Below are 27,687 nucleotides of genomic sequence, written 5' to 3'. Positions count from 1 at the left end.
ATTCATACAGTAGAATACATCAGCAAAAAGGAACGAACTTTTGATCCTTGTGTTAATATGAATTTCAAAGCATCCAGTCAGTGATAAACGCCAGAGGCAAATGAGCACATACTGCATAACATTTATGTAAAGTTCTAGAGCAGGCAAATGCAAATTACAGTGACAGAGATCAGAACAGTGGAAGAAGGGAAATGCTGGTGGAGATTGGAAAGGATCACAGAGTGATGGTTATAGGGACTTGTTAAAACTCAAACGCAAGTAAAATTTGTATATTTATTGTAAAAGTACAATCCGATTAAAAAAGTTACGTAGATATACAGTAAGTCACAAATATTACTTGCTTCTGGACTCTTGGGACAGAGAATATTCACTTAAGTTTCAAAGAAAGATTCTCACAAGAAGTTAAGGTAGAAACCATTAGATAACAATTCTAAGTATAGACTCCTTAAGCCTGCAAAACAAAACCCTTTATACAGGTCAACCATTAAAAAAAGTTCTATTAAATATATCCACTGAAACTAACAGATAACAAAATATTTATTTTATTGTAAAATTAAAAATAGTGTACAAGCATATGTAGTTACAGTTCCAAAGCAGAACAATACAAATATGTAAATTATTGCAGCTTTAAACATGTTAATAGCCAAGTAATGTCTAAATAAACTTTTTGAAACCAACTTGTTTTTTATCACTGCTCTTACCAGTTGCATTTTCTTTTTCCAAACATCTTGGCACAATTTATAAATTTCTAACACCAGAGCGATTAAGTGCAATGACCACAGTATAAACTACTCAGATTTAAAGCAAGGTTAACATACATACAGATTATTAAAAGAGGAATGGCTTTAATAGAAGTCACCACTGAACACTTTCTAAACGACCTCTTTTGGAGGTAGTAGAATGGAAATAAACACTCTAGCTGTTTGAAAGAAATAAATATATATTCACTAAAATTCCCTTTGCATTGTGAAGGTGAGGGAAATTCAATTAGCACGTTTGGGGAGAGAAACAAAGGGTAATACTCATTTCCATTTTTTTTTTTTTCACTTTGGTAAAATTGTGGACTATTCAATATTACTAAAATGTATTAGTAATCTGGACTCTCAAGCTAAAAACAGGAAAAGTATGTGTTACAAATTAGATGCTAAAAAAAATCTCACTTGCTATGATGACCAAATTGCTTAATTACGTTAGGTGCATTATAACAAGTGCAATTATGAAAGGATGAAGTGAATGAAAATACTGAGATGCAACAAAGAACCTTGTTATCCCACACACTGGATTCTAGCCCTCCTCTAAGATACCTGTACTTGTGGCAGAGCCCTATTACCTTATTATTCAGGTGATTAAACTTTCACCCTACCACCATAAAACTTATTTTGGCGAGAGTATCCTGTTGAGTTTTATCTCTTATTGATTTTTACCACAAATTTCCTCAAATAATTATTTCCACCAATCTAAAGTTAAAAATGCAAACATTGAAATGAAAATATCTTTGCTTTATAGCCACATCTGAACAAAAGATAAAGAATTTTGTAGAGTCCTAAATTTTTTAATAAGTACTTAAAAATACTCAAATAAATACCTTACTTTAGCATAAGCAGTAACATCTGTCAGTAAGTAAACTGGCATAAATCAGAAAAAAATAACACTATAAGAACTTCACATTGTACCATTTAAAAGTTTTCATGTCATATAACCTAATTTTACGAAGAATAAACTTCTTATCAAAACAAATAAGTTCCTATTAAGTTGAGCATATAAATGTTATTATATTTTATATTAACAATGCAAGCTTCTTCTTAAAAACTGGCAAACATTGAAATGCACAAATAGATAAAAAATTAATTAAAAAAAATAGCGAAAATTGACAAGCCTCAAAAGTATAAACACCAAAGTAAAAAAATATATAAACAAAAAAGGAAGCATTTAAAACTATTTTCAGTGGTAAAGAATATGGTAAAATGAAAAACCCAAGAAATCTCAAGATGCCAACAAAATAGAATGTATTTTGTTTATATTTCTGAAATCACTTTCTAATGTGAACTTATTTCAAAAATAATCCTCGAATGCATATAAAAATGGGCACTTTGTGGTGAAATGAGCATATAATTTGAAAAAGTAAAAACATTTCTTTGCCCTAACATTGTGCATCAGAAACTACATAATGGAACAAAACACTATGAATTTTACTGCCTGCATCATCCATTATTTGTATCTTAAGTGCATGTCTTTAAAAGAATAAATTAGGGTATTAAATACTAGGATCAAAGAATGATGAAAGACCAGATGTGAACTTTAATTTTTAAAGAGAACAGTCCTGTGTGGTTAAAATCACTTCTGACTTCAATCTGAGTTTTTCAAACTCAATTCAACTTATCTAATTATGAAATCTAAGGTGAAAAAATATTAGTGTATTTCGCTCCCTTAATCACATAAGCTCTGAAAATATTACTGATGGCTAATTTGTAGTCAGTCTTGCCATTCTGGAAACTGAAGGTATATGAGATTCTCTTCTAAACTTCTTCAAAAAGTACTAGCTGTACAGAAAAATAACCTAGTAACCAATATTTGTGGTACTTGTGGTATTTGATATTATCGTAAGGTAGAACTCAACTGTCCCTTAACCTTATTTTAGTACATACAAGAATTGCATATTCAATTAAGAAAACATTGGAATACAAAATAAGTTTATCAAACATTTGGATAAACTGTTGTGCAAAATACTTAAAATAATTTTTTACTAGAATATTTATCCAAATAAAGTACTAATGTGAGTATCAGCACCTCAGGTTATTTTTTAAGAGCACCTTTCCTTTGAAGAGCTTAAGCAGAAATATCTAAATGGAATAAATCAGAGTGCCAGATTAAGACTTTGGTACAGGCACAATCCCAATTGTTCCAAAGTCATTAGTAAAGCTACATATTTGCCAGAAATAAGTGAATACTTTCTTTGGATAACACTGTTGTATTCAAGGCTGCACCATATGGTTCACATTCTGGAAATATGCTACTACTGAGAGCAAGTGCAACATACCCCAAGCTCTGATGGCTGTCCCTAACTGATCTAAATAGAAGCACAAAAGTGTGCAAGCACACTGGCTGGTAACGTTCTTGATGAATTATGCCAAAAGAGTGAAGTCAAATTTGAAAATGTGACCATGACAACTGAGCACTTAAGATACTCGCTAGCATCATCCAGAAATGCCTTTATTCAACTTGTAAATTTATAGAGATTTTGATATTGCACATATTCAGTTTAAAGCTTATCAAAAGTAAGGCAATGCCTCCCCCACTCCCTGGATTTTAAATTCATGTTGGATGACTCAAAGAATCAAGAGAAATTGAAACCATCTTCCAAAAGCTTCCTCCAAAAAGCAGTTATATCAGACCTCAAAGTTAAAAAAAAAAAAAAAAAAAAACAAAACACCTAAAACACCAAAAATCAATGAGATATCAAGTAATACTCTCAGGCAAATTTAATATACCCTAGCAATACAAAAGCTGTTTTCCATTAATTTGAGGTGTTCCTTTGCTTAGTCAAATACTGTTTGTGTTTAAGATTAAAATGTGACCCAGGCTGGGGCGGGCTGCCAAGTTCATGGCAGAAGTCATTCACATCTTTACGCATGAAGCTGCCAAGTTCTGAGCTTTTCTGTAGATTCTTCAAGCACAGGACCTTACCTTATAAATACGTTCTAAGCACCACCAATTGAGAACAGAATTTAGAACCCATTTTAATGTTACAGCTTTTACTATAATACATTACTGAAAACTTATCCAGCTATTAGTTCAGAACTCTTTGGAAACATCATAGACAACTATGTGAACATCCTTTTTAAAATGGGTTTTTTTTTTGAATTAGAATTTTGTTTTTCTGTGTCAAGCAGTCTTCTCTTTCCTTTTCGATTCTAAAGTTTAGGAAAATACCTCACAATGCTTTCTTTGGGCACGAATTTCAATGATGTTGATAACAGAATTTGGACAGTTTAAGGATCCTTGTACCTTTATCTGAAGTGGCACACAAAATAATTCTAATTTTTTCAAAGATAGGACAATTATTTCACAGTGCATTCAAATTTGAAGATATTACATTTGACTTGGAAGTGAGGCTTGACTTACTCTGTTCAAATTCTAACAAAGTCATTAGAAGGAAATAGAAGAGGCTTTTACTTCTACTGAGACAAGTTAACTTACAAAAGCTAGATTAGCATTTTCTTCCTAAACGAACTGAGAACTGCTTTTGTTACGAAAAATATTTTATTTTCTTGTATATTTGCTTTAAAAAGTTATTAATTCCTCTTTCTTAAGAGTTATTAGAAGTCAAATAATTCAACTAGATTTCTACTCCAAAATACATTTCTCTTTGGAAAACAAGATAATAGTTGTAAAAACAGTATATTAAGAGAATAAAATGCAGTGATCTGAAATATGGGTAACATATTCACACATAAAAGTGTAAATATAATATACAGAGCCATTCAGATACAGTTATACAGAGAAAGGAAAGGTACCTAAAATAGCATTTTTATATATAAAATTTTCATATTAAAATATTGCTTATAATAAATAAGGTGATATTATGAATTCCATTTCCCTTTAAAATTTATCTGTAGTTCAGACTAATCTAACGAGTTTATTAACTTATTGTTTTGAAAGGTGAATTACATTAAACTATGTTTAATAAAATCACACTGTAACAGTATATTTAAGTAGTCACATGTGCTAAAAGTTAGGGAGGGCCATTTAGAAATTACGGGAAAAGATTCTCAAAGTAAACCAGAATGATTAACCCTAGATGACTAGAGTGTAATGATCTGCTTTATTTGAAAAAGATGTTAAATACTGCCTTTAAGCTTTGCAAATTTAATGACCATAAAAAATGGATTGTAACTTTTTCAAAGTTTGCACGTCTGGCAGTCCAGTCAACAGCAGGGCACAGGACGTAAATGTAAGTGTAGTTCAGTTGCTTATGGGTAGGTGTGACTTTAATCCTGTCCGCCCCACCTGCAGACATGGTAACTTGGAATAGTTCTTGAGCAGCTGTTCGATGGCAACGTGGCGGACATGGAGCTCTGAGGCCAAAGAATCTTTTTCTTGTACTTGGTGTGTTAACTTTTCAAAAACTTCTGTAAAGATTTAAAAAGGAGTTCAATATGAATACACAGAAAGCTAATCCTGTGATTTATATTTCTAGCACCCTGACTGAATGCATTGGGTGAAGTCTGTAATGAAAGTGATTTGACACCAAGGAAATTTATGTTTTGATCATCCTAGGATGTGTGTACTCTGCATAGCCAACAGGAATGTGGCATTCCTCTAGTGAAAGTTAAGAGTCATAAGCAATGACTATGCAGTTCCGTCAATATCTAATATGACTTATGACAAGTAAGTGCCCATTGGTACCGAGGTCTGGAAACTCCTCTAAGAGGCTTTGGAATCTGACTACTTGGACTATTAATCCTTGTTCCTAGTCTTATCACTCCTAGGCAAGTAATTTAAACTATGTTTTAATTTCCTCTTAAGTATAATCTTAAAAATGAGAGTAGGCACCTCATAGGGTTACTATGAGGATGAAATAAGATCATACTTGTGAAGTGCTTACCACAGAATAAATACTTGATAAATGTAAATTGTTATTACTATTATTGTTTTTATTTTATTTTTCTGGGAGACTGTGTGGTCAAGAAAGACCACTAGCTTTGGAGTTAAAAAGACAGGGGTGAGACTCTTTACTGACTGAATGCATGAACTCTGTAAATTACTTAATGATCTCTGAAATGCATCTCTTCCCTGCAAACAGGAATCAATTGTGAAAAAAAAAGAAGACAATTGAGGAATTTGAACACTGTTAACTGTTGGTGTTAGCATCATATTTCATAATGTTAAAGAATTACAAGGTTTTTTTTTTTTTTTTGGTGTGATGAGTTTATGATTGCCTTAAAAAAAGTGTTTGTTAGAGAAAACCCTGAAGTATTTTGGGACAAAATAGTATGTCTGGGAATTGTTTCAAAATAATCCATGCTGGGGGGTGGGGTTGGGACAAGGGGAATGGGTGCAAGGAGAGATGAAGGAAAATTAGCTATGTTTTTGATAACAGCTGATACTGCTAAAGGTGGGTCAGGTGGTTCAGTGTGCTATTCCCGCTACTGTTGTGTTTGAACTCGTTCATAATTTAAAAACAAAAATCAATAAAACCCAAGGCTAAAACCTGCCTTAAGGAACTATTCGGGGGGCTCGCCTGGCACAGTGCCTGGCACAACAGCAGGGAGTCAATAAGATAGTGAGGAGGCAGATTTTAAGTCGTACTCTCCATTTTCACTTAAAAAAGAAAAATCAATTTCCCCCACGGTTCATAAAGAAGTTGTTTTCTTATTCTTTTTGCTCTGGAAACTAACGGGATCTAATCCCGCTTCCAAATTCAAGTTCGGATAAAGTTAATGGTTTCCTGTAATAGGAGATTTTCTGTGTCAAAATTTTCGCATGCAGAAAACACTGGCACCGATTGATTCTTTACCTTGTATTTGCTGTCGGAGCTTTGCCTTCAGTTGCTTTACCTCACCAAAAGTCATGGAATTCACTGAAACGTGAAGATATATTCATTAGTACCACAACCTGGGAAAAGCTGCTTACGTCACTAACATATTATCCTAGAAAAAATAGTATTTGTACTTAAACGCCAATATAACATTCAGCAATATCCTAGGATTCATTAACTCCTACAATGTGGAGTTTTCAAATTAACCTTGACCCACGTTAAGAAACATTTTCCATCACTTCTGGTACACCTCCACCAGAAATAAAGTGTAATTCACTACTTATCAAGTTGATTTTGCTAGACGCTACACAGTCCATAATCTGCAGTTTGGAAACACTATTGTAAAGTACTCTGGAAACAGTATGAAAAAATCAATTTGTCTATCTAGTTAAATAACCTTAGATAGTCCATATGTAGAAACAAGAAGTTGTATAAAAATATCCTCATGGTCCCTTCTAGCTCTAAAATCATTTGAAGTCAATTAAAATTATCTCAGTTCTGTGAGTTTTTGTAGATGCGAACCGAATGAGTCATTTTTCCAACTTCAAAATAACACAATACCTTTGGTCTTCAGTAAAATGTCAGATTTTGATTTCGAAACACCACCCCCAATTAGTCTTGTAGGAATTAGAAATGTGATGAGGTTGAGGCTGTATTTCTAAACTATACTAACCCTGAACTTCTCAGTTCAGTTTGTTGATTCCATTTAGTTTAATAATTAGGAACGCGAAACGATTGATGGGACTGTAGAATACCAAAGCTTGGCAACACAGAGGAGTATTCCAGAGAACCAATGGAAAGTTTTAAGACATCTTATTTTTTTCCTAGGGTGAATCTGTCATATAAATACTCTAATTTTCCACATTTATAAATCTATAGCAAAATTCTTGACACATGACATACATAAAAACGTAAAATAACTCAACAAAACCCCAATCTTCACCTTTGTTTCATTTCACTTACATTCCTCTCTGCTGTAATGCGGATGCTGGGCCTCGGCATTAGCCTCTGGAGTAGAGATTGTCTCTTCTTTTTTCTGGGCCTGGTTGGGACTATGAGGCCACAATACACTCTTGTGGCATAAAGTGGCACCCGAATCTTGTAACACAGTAAGTCCAAAGTCTGTATTTTCCCTCTGCTCCAATATTCTTTGTTTACAGTGTGTGAGGCTCCCTGTACTTCCATCTATCCACTTTGCAGAATACTTTGGTACTTGGGAGTCAAATTGTGGGAGTAACTTTTTATCTGGCTTATGCCTGAAATTAAACAGGTGATGCTGGGGATTTTTAGAACATTCTGAATCTGAATCCACATCCTTATTTTGTGCATACTGTACAATCCAGTTTATCTTCTTACTTAAAATGGTTTTAACTTCTTCATAGTAAGTACTTTTTGAAAGCTTAGATCGAGGACAATCCTGGTTTGCAATCAAATGGTATTTTTCAAAGCAGTCTCTATGACCCCTTAATGATCCGGTGTGCAAGAGATCAGACTTTGGTACTCCTATAGAAAACAAAACAAGGAATAGGAGACTTGAGATTTTGTTTTTTTTTTTATAAGTTGCATTAAGAATACACAAAGCCTAAGTAAAACAGAGTCATGAATAGTTTGTAAATTAGAGGAAAAATGCTAAAGAATATTGGTATTAATATAAAATATGAACTAATTTCTGCTTCAATATAACTATACATTCAGTATTATTAAATTCTTACGAATAGTAAAGCCTTTTTAAGGACTTAAGGATTCAATTTTAACCTTAGTCCAGAGGCATGTTATTGCACGCAATATAAAATAATACTACTGAACCAGCAATTTACATTTACAGAATGTTTGTCTTTTTAGATCATAATGCTTTCTTCATAATCCTCCTGAAATACAAACTCGCAAAAGTTTCTACAAGGTTCAATAAGAGAAATGGATGACAATACCACCCCCCCCCAAAAAAAAACCCCATAGTAAATCATGTTCTTAAATTATTAGTTATGTTTTTACTGGGGAAAGATAAACCAGAACCAGAAAAATACACATTAATAAAAGCCTCAAAAAGTCAAAGATTTTTTTTTAAGTATGAAAAGAAAGCATCTAAAATGTTTTCAGTTTCTGTTTTATGCTTATGAAAACTTTAAGATCATTTTCATAAGTTCGAGTCATGCTTTTAAAGTCAAGCAGCAGTGCTTCTATACTGAAGGTGAGTAAGGGACGTAGGGCTGAAGATTACGCCTGCCAGAACCAACCACTCAAAAGCTGCTGAGCTTTGAAAACAGATTAAGTGGAGAGCCACTCAGGTGCTCGGTTAAAAAAAAAAGTTTTAGCCACTTCATCAGAAAAAAACACATTCTGTATTCATTCTTTGTTTTAAAAATTGAGCTCCAAACTCTGGCTAACGGTAAGATAATGAAGTATTTGCACTTTAATGGTACTAAATCAGGTATAAAAGTGCTTGCAAATATTAATTTGTTCTAAACGATATAATATCAGGCAATGGTGGGTGGGACCTGCTCGACTGCCAAAACTAGTGCTAAATGGGCTGGTCAGTCCCCTCACAAGCCAGCTATGTGAGGACACCCGAACACTGACATTATAAAGACACGTGACCAACCGGTCTTGAGAGGCAAACTCAAATATATCGGCCTGTTTCTTCCACTGAGCACAAAAACTGGACTTAAAAGAATTTCATATATGTTTTACGTGCTACGTGTACTGCAATTGTGTGTGTATGTGTATTTTTTTAAACCAGTTATTTTCTAATTAGGTCAAATTTCCAGCAAAGTTTAAAGTACTTGAGTGTAAAACCTCAAAGCTCTATTTGATAACCCAGTGTACACGTTCGAAACTAGGTAAATTAACATAAAAAGTTGATAAACCTTGCTTATTAGAATAAAAAAAACTAAGTTTTGTTATTATGTATGTTTTAGGTCATAAATAAGACAAAAAAGATAGTGCAATGTAAACCAAATGAAGAGCTCCAATCTGCTGTTTTGAGTCTAATACTTCCTGCTCTAGGTACACAGCAGGTAGGCAGAGAGAACTTGAAACCTGCCTACTTTACTAGCTCTAGAAAATGTATTAAAGAGCTTCTTGACTTGAAACTCTTTTAGGTCTTGTTACCAACAGATGGCTGGCCAAATCCCCAAAACATTGGTCTCATTCTCATCTGATTGCCATGGCTCTAATTCATGTAGCAATAATTTAGTTGAATCTAAACAGTAAATTAGAAGAGTCTTCTTGAAGTCTGTACAAAATTTCTTTATATATAAAAAGGGTTCTAAGCTAGGCTACACAAAGTAATTAATTCTGTTAATTTAAAAAATTTAGAAACTTCAGAAATATTAAAAATGATAAAAAATTATATGAAACAACGAATTTCCTGATGTACCCTACGGCTTCAACAATAGATGTCTGTTTAAAAAAATGTGAGTTTTTAAAGTTAAAGCCTTTATAATTCAATGTTTCTTTTTAGTAATTCATTCTAATGTAACCTTTATTTCTCCAGAAATAATTTATCTGTTAACTTTTACTTAAATCCCCATGTGAATGCTAGAAACCCACATAAGCACATGATTATATGCACATAATCTGTTGAGATGAACAGCAAATCACAAAATCACAATGTTCAATTTACTTTTAAATACATAAATGCAATACAAATTTCAGATTTCTTTTAGACATTCAGGAGAAAAATCCTCCAAAAAAGAAATGAAAAAGTGTCATGGGCAAGAACAGTTCTGAATACAGTGTACATTTCTACTTAGATGTCCCAGTCATCCTGCCTAAATAAACTCCTCTTCCTTCATTATCATCACGCAAACCCCAAATCCTCTTCCTGAGTCTGGGGCCACCTATTGCTTAAGGAAGAAACCTGGAGTCATCCTTGACAGCACCTACTACCCCTCTCTCTGAGATCCTTTGCTGTCTATAGATTGTTCCCCTCATAAATTCCAGCACCACGACATCTCAAATTCTGCCTCATTTCATTACCATTGGCTGCCACACTATCTAGATGATCATCATTTCCTATCTAGTTCTCATTTCCCCCAAGAAACCTTTCCTAACCAATAACATCTGAATTAGTTGATCACACCAGGTTTTCCAATGGTCTCTTCACAGGCCTTTAGCTCCTGTTTAAAAAGTGAAGTTCTGTGGGAAAGGGGTTCATATCCGTTTTATATGCATCCTCGTAGTGTCTGACACAGTGAGAACTCAAGAAAAAGTGGGTAAACGAATAAAGGAAAAATAAAATATTAAAAAACTAATCCAAAACTTATTGCCAGTTACCATGCAAGGGCTACCGCAATGAAATGTTTGTGCCCATGCTAGCAAGGGAATCGTGGTGTGCGGTTTTTCCAGGCTGCTCAGAGGTTAATTAAAGGCATCCGCTGAAGGTACTCCTATATTTAGTTTAATGGGCTACTGGCCTTCAGAACGGATGGGTGGCACTGGTATAGAGATGGCATTCCTGTGGCGTCATTCGATCTGCCAAGCAAAGTCAGGAACTTCTACTCAATTACACATTTTTTAATAGAAATTTACATACATTGAATATAAAAGACTGTTATGTAAACTATAGCTCGTTCTCACAGATCTATACCTCTATCTTTTCAGTTCACTAAAAATTTAAAACTTAACTGAGTTTTAAAGTTCAATTTTAAAGTATCTGTTTTATAAACAGTATAAAATATCTCATGCAGTAGCAAGGGACACAAACTTTTAAAAAAATATAACACGTTGACTATTTCATATACTTGAACAAATTACTTCTTAATCTAGAAAAGAATGTAAGTAGCCCCCTTAATTTGTATCAGCAGTATACGTACCATTTAAAAATCTCTTGAAGTGATTTTGTTTTTCCAGTTCATCAGTTTGAATGTAAGAGAAACAACGATTGCTATTTTCAGAGACCCCAAGCAAGTTTTCCAACTGACTTTTCCATTTTAATTGTATTTATAAGTGTAAAAGGCTCTGAGCACTAATTTGTTTCCTCAGCAGCTTTTGAAAGGGAATGAACCTAAATACAACTAAATGAGGTGAAACTTTTGAGTTGAGATATAAGGAATTTCTAAACCAGTTCAACAAAAACTGTACTATGCTTGCTTACTGATAAAAATGTGAAGGCCGATATAACTGACAGCCTAACTATTATGAAAACTTCTTTAAAACATATTTTAAAGATGCCCATGTAACTTTTTTTTTTTTATCATGAGGTTCTTTTTATATAGAACCAAGACCTTAATTGGCAACCATAATTGCTAATATTTGAAAAAGTACTAGTTTTTTTTGGATAGAGGCTTTTTTTAGAAATTTACACAGGCAGTATATTTCTGTATTAACAGTGGTATTTAAAAAAAAGTTAAGCTGTTCCTATTCAATAGTTTTCTTTTTTTATCGTTTCCCACTTTCATCTCCGATTGTTATAACATTCTCACATGCTTTGAGAACCCTCCCACTAATCCATCTGGCATGCTATCACCATTTCTATTCTTTAAGTCCTTCTTTAAGATCAATTTACTGTAAGAAAACTTGGTTATTAAACCCAAAGATCAAAAGCCACTCAAATGTAGATCCTTTTGTCTTTCTACCACTGTCATCCTTTTAAAGTAATACTCCGGTGGCTACATTTAACCTGCCTATGGTAGTTTACGCATTTTTTTTTCCCTAAGTATCATCTTAAAACACAGCCACGAACACCAAAACACTTAGTTCTACCACATGTCCCACTATTCTTGGCTTTTCCTCCCAGCTTTTTTTTTTTTTCAGTAACGTTTCTTTTTATTGAATGGTTTGCTCAAAGTAGTAGTTGTTACAAATAAAAAAACACCTTGTAGTATGTGGGAACAAGAAACAGACTTTAAGTCATAAAGCTGTACTTCAGGCCCTCCAGTACTAACTACTCCGCCATCTTGACCAGAATCCTTTCCACTCCCATCCTCTTGAAGACTAGCTTATTTATGATTTGGCGGTAATGAGGTAAGCTACCTTTTTCTGATGGTTCACCAGCTGGTCCTGTCAAACAGCACCGTCCTTCCACTGACTACACTCATGCTACATGGCTTTGTAGCTCACACATGCCCGAATCATATCATCTGCCTGCCTTATGCATGTTTACTCTGTCAATTAGATAAGACTTCATTTTGAATCGGATTACCATGTTTCATTTCCCAATCAAAGGAATGGCTTCATATCATTTGGTGTTCCATAGGTAGAGCAAATATAATATGACCTGTATGTAGTTGGATACAAAGCCATAATAAACGTTATCACATGGGTAACAGACTGGAAAGCTCCAAGACAGTGAGCATTTTAACTTCAAACTTGAAACAGAATTGGAAATCTGGCAGTATTGGTTTTCCAAATGGTAAGTTTCTGTACTCCTAAATATTTAAATAAGGCAAGAAAATTTAGTTATGATTTAAGTTCAAGGTTGTTAACATGCTGTGGCTGTGGAGAAATTTTAAACATATTGCCTTGAAATATGATCAACAATTTGTGCAACAATCCACACAGTACTGCTTTAAAATCTTTTTTTAATGAAGGCTCCCATTTTGCCCAGCTTAAAGAATTTTCCAAGAGTGAGGTGTTTTTTTTTTTTTTTTTTTTTTTTTTTTTTATCATGGTCTTATCTTGGTTGCCAAGAGAACGAGCACCTGAATGTTTATGTGCTGCTTACATTAAGTACTCCTGAATTTCTTTAAGCAAGTGTTAATTGTAAAAATGGGAGGAGAGCTGAACTTTGCCGTACTAAGACTCAGAGGATAGAAATGTCACTTCTTTTTGAGGATCGGATTCCCATTTCTGATAAAAAGAATGAAGGAAAAGCTCGGTTAAGTAGAGTGGCATCGCCATGGCCTTGAGTCTGGATCCACACTGCCGATAAATTTTGTTGACAGACTACAAGTATTTTAAAAAAAAAAATTAGATCCACTTACAATTTTTAACTTCTTGGTTTCTCTTAAGAACAAAATAAGATCTGGCAGCAACTGGTTAGTAGTGAAGAGCAGCTACCAGTTGAAAATAGGGCAAGTGCTCTTCAATTCAAAACATTTCTTATCATTTCCTTCATGACTGTGTAGGTCCCTGTGACTTAGCAAGCTCTGCAGCCGTGCTGGTTAGTGACACTTGTACTACACCAAGGCTGTGCAGCATATAGGTCTAGATTGCTTCCTTGTAAATATTTGTTTCAATGATGCTTTGACACCCAATTTGACCAGGCAACTCTGTATCTGATGAGCAAGCAGCAGCAGCCAAACCACATTCAGTAAGAGTTAATAGCATTATACCTTTTTCCAATCACAGACACGCAGTAGGAGGATGCTCAGATTGTCTATTCAGCCATAGACTAAAGGTAAGAGATTAGACCAAAGGTGAGAAGGACAAAAAAGTACCTACTACTTCCTTTCTAAACCTACAATAGGACAGGCTTCTACCTCCTGGAAATTTTTATTGGTTTTCCTACGTACAGTAGTGAGAACTGTGTTAGAGTGCCCCACTACTCTCCTCCTCACGCCTTTAGGTAAAGGGTCTGTCATGTTCAAGTACCCAACACACTGTTTAAGAGTAATAGGTAATTGTTTATCTCTGCATTGGTAGCAGATGGCATTGCTGGCAACCACACCAAGCCAATATACAATAGGATTCAGCAACCTGTTTTTCCACATTTTGAGAATCATTGCCTTAAAGAAAGATAAACCAACAGGTGGTCTTTAGATAACAGATTTTAGCTTAGAGATGTTTACTCCATTTTAAAGTTTTGTGTGTGTGCTAAGAGAAGGGTTAAGCAGTTAAAGCAGCTTAATCCAATAAGTGAATTATAAAGGCAAATTTCAGTGAACAAAGAGTTCAGAAAGATGCTAAAAAGTAAATCTAAACCTTAAATAACCAAGAAAGCCAGGATAGACCTGAGTTCTTATGTTGATAGGAGACATATTAAATTACGAGTGACTTGTCAAAAAAGAAAACCTCAGTAAATTTTACTTTTGCATTTGAACAGTTGGAAAATAGGGAAATACACCTACATAACAACTGTTTATTACTGACGGTACAAAAATAACAATCCACACTCAATTCTACCCCCTAATGTAGCTACCTGGTTTTTAACCTGCAATGTGCAAGAGAACTTTCTGTGACAAGAGACATGTTCTGTATCTATGCTAATATGCTGCACTGTAGCTAGTGTGACCAAGGAACTAGTTTTAACTTTAATTTTAATTAACTTAAATTTGAATAACCACATTGTGGCTAGACTACCAAATTGGACAGAGCAGTATGTCCATAGGTTATTTATTAAGCAAAATGATATTTGCAACGAGAACCTGATGAAAGGTATCCACGGTCTTCCATGTTCTTACTAATGGTCTAATGCAAAATACTAAGCTCACGGCAGCGGAGTATAAAAAGTTAAATCTGTTTTTCTGGTACTTAAAATATAAATTAGACCAATAATCTAACTGACCCAAGTAACACTCTACTTGTTCCATTTTTCCCTTAAATAGCTCTAATTGAATGTACTGACATTCTAAAAATTTTTGTGCATGAGGCTGTCATAACACTCCTGAAAAGCTACTCAAATGAACTATGTTGAATTATCAGCTTTATATGTGGCACGTAGAGACACTGATTTCCAGAAAAAAAATCTTTCCTAAAGCTAGACAAGGTTAAAGAGACTCATTACTTAAACAAAAGAACATGAAAACAAGGCCTTCATAGTAACACCAGATGAATGGGGCACAGCACAAAGTAAACCTAAGAATTCTGAAGGCAGGAAATGTGATAGCCTTGTAAACTCTGTCCTTCATCTGAGGAACTGCTCCCTGCCCAGTGAAGGCTCTGCAAGATTTACTGTCTTAAGAGTAAAAAAAAAATGAAAAGCTGTCCTGCAGCTATTTTAAAATCCCAGTTTTGCATTTCAACTTTTTTGCATACATCTGAACCACTGTTCCTGAAATTCTAGTTGACTATTCTTTAAAACAATGCTTTACAGCAGCACCTGGTAGATATACACTAGCTAGTGAATTTGAAGACATTTATAATTCAGTCACTGCTATAGGTAACAGTAGAACTCAAGGCTGATGGGAAACAATTGCAACTCACCAATCACACTGCAAAATACTAAGAGAAATATTTTGACTGTGTTACAATTGCATCTTAATTCTACAGTAAAACAACTTTGATCTAAACAAAGTGGAGAACTGGTGCAAAATAAAAATTTTCCCTTATAGATTTTTTTAAATGGTTAATTACATGGTATTTATTCAGCAGTAATAAAAGACTTTATAACAAATGACAGAACTGCAAACTGGAACACACCTTTGACCCAACTGAATTGGAATTTAATCAGACATGCAAAAAAGATGTACACATAAAAATGTTTTAGTACTAGTAAATGGGAAGCAAACTAAACATTCAACAACAGGATACTGGTTAAATAATGGTATAATGGGATGCAACCTTTAAAAAAAAATCAACATGGTAGATATGAACATGGAAAAAAATTTTCTTAACATATTAAATTAAAAGGCTGGTTATAAAAAAATGTATATAGCCTGATTTCATTTATTGAACCCAATTTACCACAAGTGTGCACATGCAGGCACTACATACACACACACACACACACACACACACACACACACTCAGTCTGTCTCTCTCTACTGCAGAAATAATTTAGAACCAAAAATATTAAGAGATTACTGGTAGGTGGGGGGATTATGAATCTTAATATTCTTTTTGCTTTTTGTATTTTGATTTTTCTGTAATAGGCATAGTTTGCTTTTCCAATGAAAAACAAAAAATGCCTATGAAGAAATACATTTTGGTTCGGGAAAGAACATATTTTTCTTCAGTCTAAAACAAATTAGTCTTTATGTACTGCACTGTATGTTCCCATGAACTAAGTGGAACAACAAAGATGAAGATACTGAAATGGCAAAAGACACACGTACTAGCTGAAATTCTGAATTTAAGACTGAGAATCTCTTTTCAGGCTAACAATATATCTCACAAAGAAAAGTATTTAACCTTTGAATGACAGCAGTCCCTTCCCCCCAAATAAAAATCCTGACCTCATTATAGTGTTATCTGGCAATCCTTAGAGACCCAAAGGAAGCGGGGGGGGGGGGGGGGGGGGGGGGGGGGGGAACACTGAGAACCGAACACAATTATCATTGTTATTAAGAAACAAACTGGTTTGTGCTGAGTAGCTGCTACATGATGGAAATAAAGGCAGCTAGAGCAGAAAAACCTACTGAAACCAACTCATATAAAAGTAAACTCAGAATAAAGTCAAATCTCCTCCATGTACATAAAATATCAAATTGTCAGTTGAGAGACTGTTTAATACACTAAACAATCATAGCAATCTTTTCAGTAGTTATTTCATCTTTTAAGATGAGAACAAACCTTTTTTTACTTGAATTCAAATTAATGCTAACATTTGCATCACAAACTGTATTTACCAAAAGGCTCCTGTTATCAACATCTGTTGTGCTCCTCACGGCAGCCCTGTGAACACACAGGCGGTGATATTTATCATCACCTCTATTAAATACATGTACTCAGAAAGTTAAGCAGTTACATACTAGGAGGAAGGAGAAGTAAACGCTATGTAGGACAGAGGGAACTAAAGAAATGAGAAAGAAACGGTGGGAACTGGAGGGAGTGGGCACATGGACTGGCTTGTACTTTGGAGAGGTAATGGAACATGAAGGTGGCCAGTTAAGCAGGTACCTGACCATGAAATGTCTTTTGTGTCATGTGAGTTAATATCTTAACCTCACGAAAACAGCAAAGAATCAATGGAAAGTACTAAGACAATGAATCAATAAATGGCATGACCAAATGTGTCCTTTAACATTCTGGTGATACTAAGAGAGAACTGGGGTATGAGGTAGTGATGGGGAAAGGAGGATAAGCCTATGCAACTAATTAAAGTGGGTCCTGAAGGAATGTGGGCCTGGACAAAGGTGTAGCAGTGGGAATGGAAAGCAGGGAACAGACTAGAGAGACTCAAGAGGACTCAGGGACAGACTACTTGGAGAGAAGGTGGGTGGGTGGTGGGAGGGAGGGAAGTAGTGAAGGTAACGGACAGGGCTGCTGCTAGCCCATTGGCCAATATGAAAAGGCAAACTGGAAAACCATCCCTGCCAGCAGGGCGCACAGGCGGACAAGCAGAGCTTAGGTAAGATTTCAGCCCTAATTTGTCACTGTACCTACACAACTCTACATGGAAAGTACTGAAGAATCTGGAGCCATTCATTCACTAAGGGTGGTTTTTCAAAGTTTGGTCCTTAGCCCACCTACATTAAAAACTAGCTGGGATTCTTGCTAAAATGCGAATTCCCAGAATCAACTCTAGACCTAAAGAATCAACATCTCTGGGAGATGGAGCCTGGAGTTCCATGTGAACCAAAGATGAATGAAATACAAAATACAAGCGTATATGGATGTAAGGAGATAAATTTAGTTTGAGAAACTTAACTTCATGAGACCTGCAGATTATCTGACTCGGGAGGTCAAGCAGGCAGGCGGATATATAGGTCTGGCACTGAGAAGAAATACTTCGCCTGGCAACATATTTGGGGAATTCCATTAGCTTACCAGACGTATAGTTGAAGCCACTGCGATGAAAGAAATAGATGAGCACAATATGAGCAGACAGATGAAAACAAAATTAAATGAAACCCTAGCATTTTAAGGACCAGTAATAGGCAATAAACCTGGAAAGAAGACAGAAAAGTGGACAAAAATAAGAGGCCAGAGCTATTTTATCACAGAACCTAGGAAGCTGAGTGTTTAAGAAAGAGCAATGTTAAATGTCAGATCTTGAAAATGGCAAAAAGAGGAAACTATTTATTGTACCGCCTCCTAGGAGGTCACTAGTGAAAGCAAAGGAGGTTGGCGAATTATAGGGGTGATGAAGAGGAAGCTGGGAGGAGACAGAGGAGACCTTGAATGAACACTTTCTTTCAAGAATGATGGTTTCAGGGAAACGGAAAAAAGTTTTTTCCCTTGATTTTTTGTTGTCTTTTATATATAGGAGACACTACCATTTCTATCACTCTAATCGTCTTTTTGGTCAATCTGTCATGTTACAGAGAAGATAACTGTAGGTAGGCAAGATGAGTTAGTATAAGGTAAAACAAATAGAGGAGAAGTAAATAAATTAAATTAGGAGAGTGGTTGGTGGAAAAGACAGGCTCTAAGAAGCATGAAACTGTTCTATTTCCAGTCTCAATTGAATAGAGAATTTGAGGTTTTAATTTCTTTCTCAAGATACTTACTGACTGATACTGATCAGACACATTTCATTAATACATTGGTAACCTAAAACTTTTGTGTTTTCTGGAGAACTTTCTGATATAGGAATTATATTTTATCTATAGAGTATTTATTCTATTACTAGCCAAAATGTTGCTTGGCACTGAATTGAAAATTGACTGTTGATATGCCGAAGATCATTTAGTGACCCAAAGTAACATGGTCAAAAATGTGAAGGATTCTCAAAAAATTTAAAGTAACAGAAATGTTTTCAGGGCAAACACTATTAAACAAAGTGTTAGTGAGGACATAGAAAGAATATAAAAACTTTATTACTGTTTTGACTATTTATTTTTAATTTTTAAAATTAAACTTATTGGTGTGACACTGATTAATTACATAGGTTTCAAGTGTACAATACATCATCTGTATATCATATTGTGTGTTCACCACCCAAAGTGAAATTTCTTTCCATCACCATGTATTTGACCCCCTTTACCTTTTATATACCTATAAAAATTTTAAAATATTTTACACTGTCACCAATAAATACTAATGATCCTCTAATATTTGAAGATAGAAAAATGAAAGTACGAGTAAGCATATTTCATGTTAATTTTGAAACACTCGCAATACCATCAAACTTCTTTAACATATGGGCTCTGTTTTCAAAACAAATTAGTAATTGTTGTTCATTAAATTCATTATAGGAGTTTTAGATATTAAACATGTTACTTAAGTGTATCTGTGTAGCATTTTAGAGGTTAGAAGTTACTTTTACTTTTAAATTTAAATTTGTCTTTTAAATTTAATCTGTTATTATATAGGAAATGAACATTAAGTGTGATTATAAATAAAGTAATACATGGAAAAACATTATCGATTTAATGAATATGTCTAAAAACTGCTAAAAATGGACTCGACTACATAACTTTAATTTTGAGATTAGATTTTGATGGGTACACACAAGTCATTATTTTGCCTCACTATTTTATAGTTGAGACAGTGATGGCAAAAAGCTGCCAGAAAGAGGTACACTAGTTTAAAATTACATGTAAACAAACAAATGGTTCCCTTGTTACAAACTATAAATCCAAGGCTTAATGTTCAACGGTTTATTCCCCCATCAAGATCCTAACAGATGGTGTGCCAAATTGGATTAGAATAATTTAAATCCACTCTAACTAGAACTATAGTTGATGACATTTTTCAAATTCTGCAATGTTACTTAGCAAATTTGATTTTAAATACTTAATATATTTTTCAGTACATATTACCTTATTTGAAATTCACACTTAATTTCCTATATACTGTGAAGATTAAGATATGCCCCAATCTTTAAAGTGCTATACAAATACAAAGTCATGTTGTCTTTATATTATATTCAGTAATGAACACTGGACAATTTTATTAAGTTTTATTAGAATGTCAACAGAGGGTCAGGTTTTCTAAATATGCACTAAAGTGTTCAACTGATGTTACCGAAGTTTAATGCTCACTGTGTTCTAAACTCAGAAACTAGAAACCTCACGTCATAAACCACCTGTTTCCGCCTAGAAAAGTGCCCCCAGGATCAGATGTGGGGCTGATGAATAAAACGGAGATGGTGTGCAATTCCAGGATTGGTGTGACATTTTCGCTCGTGTTTGCACTATCTCCCATTAGGCGGAACTCCATTCCTTACAAGTAATCAAGATACTACATGAGCCTCCCTCACCTGGATGGTTCGAACGACACAGCAGTGCTACAACCACTGCTTCACTACCAGCTGGAACCTGCATGATTCTGCAGCAAATGTCAGTCTAAGGTTCAACTAGATTGTCCCTGTCATGTATGTGCCTCTTATTTTCCTAGTTCCTCCCTCCTCTCTGATCATCAGTTCAATCCAGAGTTCCAAAAACTATATTTTTCTGACAGAGTGTTGTTTGTTTACATTACAATCAATATGGAGAATGCATTATCCCACTCTCTTGGGTCATCAGAAATATGTATTTTTAGATATTTCACTGAATGTGTATTAATCATATAATACCATGGGTAAAATTTTTAAAAATTAAGTATCTCTTAGGACCTAAATTTTGTTCCTTACTTGAATATTCACATTTGTGTAATTCATCTCTAACTCTGTCTAAAAATTACTTAATATCTCCTAAATTCTTAATTTTCTTTAAGCAGAAATGACTTAAGACACTTGGGCTTTTTGGAACCAGGGACCTTGAGTTTGAACTAAGCTGTGGGATTTTGGATTAGCTACCCAGATTCTCCATTTACTTTCCCTAATTCATCAAACTGAGATAACATATAACCTATCTTGTATAGTTGCATTTTATTTCATCATCATTTGTATTTTGTGTTTTAATCAGTTAATTCCTAATGAATGTCTTCCCAATCGAAATTTGGGTATGATCTAAATTTTAAATTCACCCTACACTTTATAATTAGGAAGCTTAATAAAGTTAAAAAGGGAGAAAAGTTAAGAGTAACTAAAGAGAGGCCATCACAATCAGAACAGGGATAAGAATCTGGAACCTGGCTCCTCATATGGGTTATTAGTTAAGTCACATGTCTTCAACTAGATGTTGTTAGCCTACTTTCAATTATTTTTCTTTTAAAATATCTATAATTTAAACCTAGCACCAATTTAATCCACTTTCCACTTCCATTCCTCCCAACTTCTGTCCAAATAATGCGGTTTTGCTATTGGGGCCATTTAAAAAGTATTCAAAATTTATTTAAAGTGACATTAAAAGGCAATTAAGGAAAAAAAAATTAACCTTGCATCTGTATTTCCAAGTACATCAAAGAAAGCTGAGCTAAAGTTCAAAAGTCACATTAGACTTATATTTAAAAATGCTCTTTTAGTTCATTATAGGAAACAAGAGAAAGGCTAAAGCCAGATTGAATTACCTATATACACCTTCACTATCACAAGTGGTGGCTCCCTTTACTAGGGAAGCTAGTGTCAGAAGCAGGACAGAGGGGAGGGTTGTTAATAGACATTGAGTAGTCTTAACTTCGAAACTAAATCAAGGATTTAATATTGAGATTCAAACTGCTCCCTGACTAGTGACCATGTGAATAGCATATCAAAGACACAGAGAAGCAAGGAAGAATGAGATTAAAAGTAAGCTTTGGGTTCACCGCCTTAATCAAGAGAAAATACCTACGGATTTTCTTGCTGGTGAGATTATCAAGAATCTGAATTTGGGTTGGCTTCTAGAAAGTTCAGCAAATTAATGGAGACTGAAGACTTAGGTGGACTCTACAGTCTAAGATGGACCAGTAAGCATCAGTAATGCTTACTAATCAGCTAGCAAGATCAGTTTACACTGGAGACTTTGCTTGGCCTAAGGCGAATTGATCCACCTTATAAAAATAAGTTTATGGAAAAGGAACCAAATTATTAGAGGAAGGTAGAAAAACTAATTATTTGCACAGCATTTTGGCACAAAATGAAAACAGTATGAAGTAACAGACTGGAGTTCTGGCTCCTTTTCCCCCTCTAGTCTTATTTCTGATTTTGTTACATTACAGTTGTTTCATTATTGGCTTCTTACCACCTGGGCTACCTTCCTCCCAGCCACAACAGCCTAGGGTATGGTAGTAATTTGATCAGTAAATAACTTGAGATTTCAGCACAATGAACTACGATGCATAGTAGTGCATTTGATCATGCATAAAAAAGTTTATAGTATCTTAAGGCTGAGGACAGGCCATAAGTATTAAGAAGTTTATGACTCTTTATCCTAATCCTAAAAGTAGACATGTTATTTTAATGGTGGATTATAGGTACAAAAAAATCTAGTAAACATTTGAAAATATCTGAATCTTCAAAGTACATTTCTTAGGTCCTTTAAGTTTTTTACCTATGTTTTGTACATATATAAAATGTAGGTACCCATTTCCTTTTACTCTATAGTCACAGAAAAAAAGGCAATTTAGAGCATGCTCAGAATGTGAAATCTCTCCTACAAGATTATTTTGTTATTTTTCTTCTTTTCTATTCGTTTTATAAATGTAGGCACACATATGACTTTTAAACAAAAGGCCATTTGATTAGACCAGTTTTGGTCTGACGTAAGCAATGTTTACTACAAATGTGTGGCCGCTAAGCTAGCCTAATTCTGCACTCAAAACTAGTCTGAAAATTCCTCAAGAGAATTTTTAACTGGGCTCTTAGCTGAAAAAAATAGAATGTTTTAGAGTAAATTTAGCAATTAGTTAGCTAAGAAATCAGGCAACAGCAACATTACCATTCTACAAAAAGTTATATCAACCTAGTAAAGTTAAGTGTCATATTTTTAAAAGTTCCTCTTATAGTCTAATATTTATGGACTGGCATTGTACTAAGAACTTAATAGGGCAAAGAACACTACAAAAACATTTTAAAATGTTTACTGACATAGAGAATAAACCTTGTTATTTTTAGATATGATTATTGCTTTTTAAAATTGATTTCTAAAAATCTGTACAACTAAAATTTTGTGGAATTCAGGGCCCTCATTGCCCCCCACTTTCCCCCCTAAAATTTCTAAAATTTAAAAAAATAATCTTATGATATTACAACAGCTACAATGAATTAGCTCATCAGTGTAGTAAACCTTAAAATGTATTATATTTCTAAGAACTGAGAATGGACTTCAGATAAATCTAGAATATCTAATTCTAAAATAATTTTTCCCACAAAGGTTTAATTTGCATTATAAAAAATAAACCTTGAGTGTACGAAGAATATAAAATAGTTCTAATTCAAACTGAGAACTGTCTTTAAAAGACAACTATTATTTCAACAATGTAGGACTATGTCGTGCTTATATATTGAAATGATGCTATCAGAGATGAAATATTTATAAAGATGGCACCTGAAGAATATATGCATATTCTCTATATAGTGATTGAGAACCACTATACCAAAAAAAAAAAAAGGTAGAAAAGCAATTACGAAAGTTCAGATTTCTGTAGAAAAATTCTATCATAGTATGAATACCATTAGTGATGATTTAGCAGGAATCACTGGCTAGGAAAAGTTGGCTGACTGAATAGCAAGGCAGTCGATTAGGATTCAGGAAAAACAAGTTGCTAATATTAGCCCTATCAACTAACTGAAATACCTATTGACAACAGATCAATAGAATTAAGGTCATCTATACTAAAACTAGATTGCCAGGCTTCAAAGCCCAGGACTGCCAATTATTGCTGTGTAACTTCAAAATGCATTTCTTAGGTCTCAAAGGTTAGGTTCCATCACCTTTAAAATGGATAAAAGTAGCTTTCCAAGAGCTATTTTGAGCTGAATAAAATAATCCATGTAAGGTGCTTAGTACAGTGCCTGGCACGGAGGTTGTCACAGTAAATGCCTAGCACTTAACAATGGCTTGTCATCACCACTAGAACAACCTTGAACAGTCCGACTATCTGGCCCTCAGTTTCCTTCAGTGTAAAATACAGGTTTGAGCTGGATCTTTCTGATGCTTTTGCTCTCTAAATTAAAATCTACAATGTAAAGAATATACAGTGCCAACTCTATTTCCAAAGAACATAAATTTATAATCTTTCACTGTAGCACAACGGAGGACACGGTAATTTAAATGCTACAAAAGAATCATATTTTTAAATCATCCTCTTGAAATTAGTTACACTTACTTATTAAAGTCAAAGTTATATATATTCTATGAAACTCATTGGAAATCCATGATCTTCTATCAGTTATCATGTTCGGTAACTATAATTCTTCCAAGAGTATAATGGCAAAACTGTCATAACCAATACGATCTTAAATGAAAGATGAATGTTATATAATTAACTCTACATGTTTTTAGTAGTCTACTTATGGTTGGTTATAATTTTGACTTACTACAGAATATCTAACTATATTAATTTGGTGCCTATAACAATTTCTGAAAAACAAGTCCTAATAGGAATCTCAAAGTAGATAATCCTAATTTTTCCTTTTTTTTTTTCTGTAAGAACATTTCATATCTCCTAAATATATAGAAAAAAGATAACAAATTTTTTTCAAATATATGCTAACTAGAATGAAATACTGCTTTGAAACTACTCAAAATCTAAAGGTCTAACAAAATCTCTACTGATATTATCAATTCAAAATTCAAATGACACGCAAACTTTTTTATTGCCAGAATATTAAGATTCTTGTTAGTGTGGCTCAAATATTTTTAAAAATTAGAGTTTTAGTACGACAACATCAAGATTAAAGAAACATGTCTCACATGTTTCTTGGGGGCAGATTATTGATATTCATTGATACATCGACTGCACTAATCCAAACAAATACTTCCAATAAGATTTTTAGTATTTCAACTTTTTTCATATTCTTAGAGATATTAAGAAATTTAGTTTTTAGTTTTAAAAAATTATTAAAAATGTGTTCACTGAAAAAAGGTTATCTAAAACTTAAAAATGTTTTCTAGATAATACAATAACATTGGGGAAAAGTGTTCTAGCTCACTTCAGTCACGTAGTATCATAGTAGGCCAAAAGAATAAAATTATATTTGTCCATCAATGTAAATGTATAGTTATGTTAGTTCTTAATATTAAAACAAAACACACATGCTCACACAAATGTCTGTTAATCTGATAACCTAAACTCTCAAATCAGAAAATGTTTATCAGTCAATAGTTATTGCTATATTAGCAAAAATGGGGTTAGTTAGTACTGGGGGAATTAAACAAAAATTTCTCTTCAATTCGTATCTGTGCTAACTTCAGCTTCATTTCCACGAACACTTATATTTAACAGTTCTCCACACTTTATACTTGGCACCATTTCCAATCATTCAAGAAATTTTCGCTTTACCTTATAACTAGTTCACGGTAAAGTAGCACTGTAAAGCATGCCATAAGATAAATCTGTACTGTCCTTACCCTCAATATTTAGTTCAAAACAAACGTGGCAGAAGGAGAGTGTTTCTTTGTCTGTTCCCAGTTTACAAACACTACATATGTTGTCATCAGTCAAATCAATGTTTACAAACTGCTCCTCTTCGTTCATAGTGCCCCTATTAAGAAACAGACAAGACAAGCAAGTTACGCAATTTCAAGAACTGTGGTTACTGCAATACTAGGAACTTCTAGGAAAAGAGAAGGATTTTGTTCAGTTTATCTAATGCAACAGCCCCATCAAACAAGCATCACCATACTTATACCTCTATATCATATTTTAATTGTGCAAAGACATAAGCCTAGTAAAACTTAAATCTTTGCCATAGTTGACATTAAGTTTAAGTGTTTTTTTGGTCCCAGATTTCATCTGGTTGAGGAGGGAATCTGAAGAAAAGCAGTTTGCAGGGATTCTAGTCCCCCACTCAATCCCCCAATGCCCAGACCACGCACAGAAAGCACTTAGCAGCAAGGCCTTTTTAGCTGCCGGGGGGCTGTCAACCTACTTAACGCTGTTACACGCAGGAAAAACGACCAGCTCGGGACACTATTTCGCTAACTTCCCTGGGAACCTGAGCCGCGCTTCGCTAACACGGCATAGCGAGGCTTCCTACCGGAGATCCGTGGCAGGAAAACGCACGTGGAAACGCGAACACCCGGAGAGGGCGTCCCGCCCGCGTCCAAAGCCGGGCAGCGGCTCCACTGTGCGGGTCGGGTCGGGCACTGCCGGAGGCGGGGTGATCAAACCGGGCCAGAGGAGCCGTGGGTTCCCCACGCCCCAGATTTCCTCCTACCCACGGAAAAGGCGTCCGAGGGCCACGGCAGCCGGTCCGCCGGCCTCAGCGGCTTCAGGAAGCCGGGCCCCCGCCCCGTCTCCGGCGTTGGGAGCGCGCGCCCACCCCTCGGGGTGCCGAGCCCGTCTCTCCGTGCGTCCGTCGGGGCGTCGCAAGCGGAGCAGCACGGGGGGCCGCGGGCCCAGGAGCGCAAAGCCCGCGCGGCCGGGGGCCGCGGCGCAGGTGGGTCGGGGACGAGGGCACAGGGGCTTTACCGTCCAGCTCCGCGCGCCGCCGCAGCTCTTCTGCGCGGCTCGGGCTCCTGCACTATTGTTTCCGGCCGCCGCGAAGGCGGCTGCCGCGCGCCGGCCCCGCCCCCTCCCGCCCGTGCCATCCCTGAAGGCCCCGGGGGTGGCGGCGCGGCGGGGAGCACAGTCGCGCGCTCGCACCGCGGCCGGGGGCCCCGCGTCTCCCCTCCTGCCCCGACGGCGCGTCGTCAACTCGGATTTTCTTGGGCTTCTGCGTCTCTTGGCCGGGGTTTCTTACCGTTTTTGGAACGTGGCTCTTGCTACGCCCCCACCTCACGCAAGTAGATAGAGGAGTCCGTTACCACCTCTCCCTTCTCCGTAGTGGAAACTACTGCCCCGGGGCGGGGGCCGTAGAGTGCGGGGCCAGAAAAGTGACGAGTGGATGCGAGAAAGCGACAGAGCTGCGTGGGTAGGACTTCGAAATTAGCACACTGAAGCAAAATAGTATTAGTGAAGTTTGAGTTAGGTGTCAGTTGAAGTATATAATGAAGGGAAAGTTCATATTTGGAGTTTCATAATTTAGAGGTAATATTAAATACAGATGCTTATATTTTACGTACTAATTTTAAAGTGGGGCGCCCCTCAATAACATGGCACATTCCTTGCACGCCCACAGGGATAATCCCTGAGCCCCACCTCTAATTTTAGATCCCGCTTCTTTTAAAAATCGGTACGTAAGATCTTATTTTGCTCTTTGCTTGACGTTTGAAGTCTTTTTTTTTTTTTAGGTTACGGTTCCTGCAATTACTTTCACTTACATTTTCTATTGTAATCCTTACACTAGCCTAGAAAGAACAGTTTTCTCATTTTGCGGCATCGGGGTGATAACCCAGATTATTAATTGGTTAGAAACAGAACTAGGACTTGAACCCAAGGCTGCTGATGTAAAATTACTGTCATTTTCCAGATCATCATAA

At 35.5% G+C, this 27,687-nt stretch overlaps 2 protein-coding genes across 4 annotated transcripts in view; one reads left to right on the top strand and one right to left on the bottom strand.

Annotated features, from left to right (window-relative positions):
• Positions 1 to 259: 259 nt before the first annotated feature.
• On the bottom strand, positions 260 to 27,120 carry CUNH21orf91 (chromosome unknown C21orf91 homolog). 3 transcript variants are annotated; one of them, XM_016148498.2, is made up of 5 exons: positions 27,009 to 27,120; positions 25,675 to 25,808; positions 7,502 to 8,041; positions 6,518 to 6,580; positions 260 to 5,129 (listed from the first exon to the last, which is right to left on the bottom strand). In XM_016148498.2, the coding sequence occupies exons 2-5, from the start codon at positions 25,799 to 25,801 to the stop codon at positions 4,963 to 4,965; spliced, it is 897 nt and encodes a 298-aa protein (XP_016003984.2). In that variant the 5' UTR covers positions 25,802 to 25,808; positions 27,009 to 27,120; the 3' UTR covers positions 260 to 4,962. The 3 variants fall into 3 exon arrangements, with proteins under 3 accessions (XP_016003984.2, XP_016003983.2, XP_016003985.2); XM_016148497.2 differs by lacking the exon at positions 27,009 to 27,120 and adding an exon at positions 26,738 to 26,796; XM_016148499.2 differs by lacking the exon at positions 27,009 to 27,120 and adding an exon at positions 26,304 to 26,413.
• CHODL (chondrolectin) overlaps positions 26,949 to 27,687 on the top strand; it is a 287,033-nt gene continuing 286,294 nt past the window's right edge. Inside the window, exon 1 of the mRNA XM_036218782.1 lies at positions 26,949 to 27,440. The gene's annotated coding sequence lies outside the window, so the exon portion shown is untranslated. The remainder of the gene's footprint in view (positions 27,441 to 27,687) is intronic.

The sequence above is a fragment of the Rousettus aegyptiacus genome, unplaced genomic scaffold (assembly GCF_014176215.1).
Source record: "Rousettus aegyptiacus isolate mRouAeg1 unplaced genomic scaffold, mRouAeg1.p scaffold_m13_p_4, whole genome shotgun sequence".
Lineage (NCBI taxonomy): Eukaryota > Metazoa > Chordata > Mammalia > Chiroptera > Pteropodidae > Rousettus > Rousettus aegyptiacus.
Note: the sequence above shows the minus strand (reverse complement) of the source record. Positions and strands in the feature narration are given on the sequence as shown.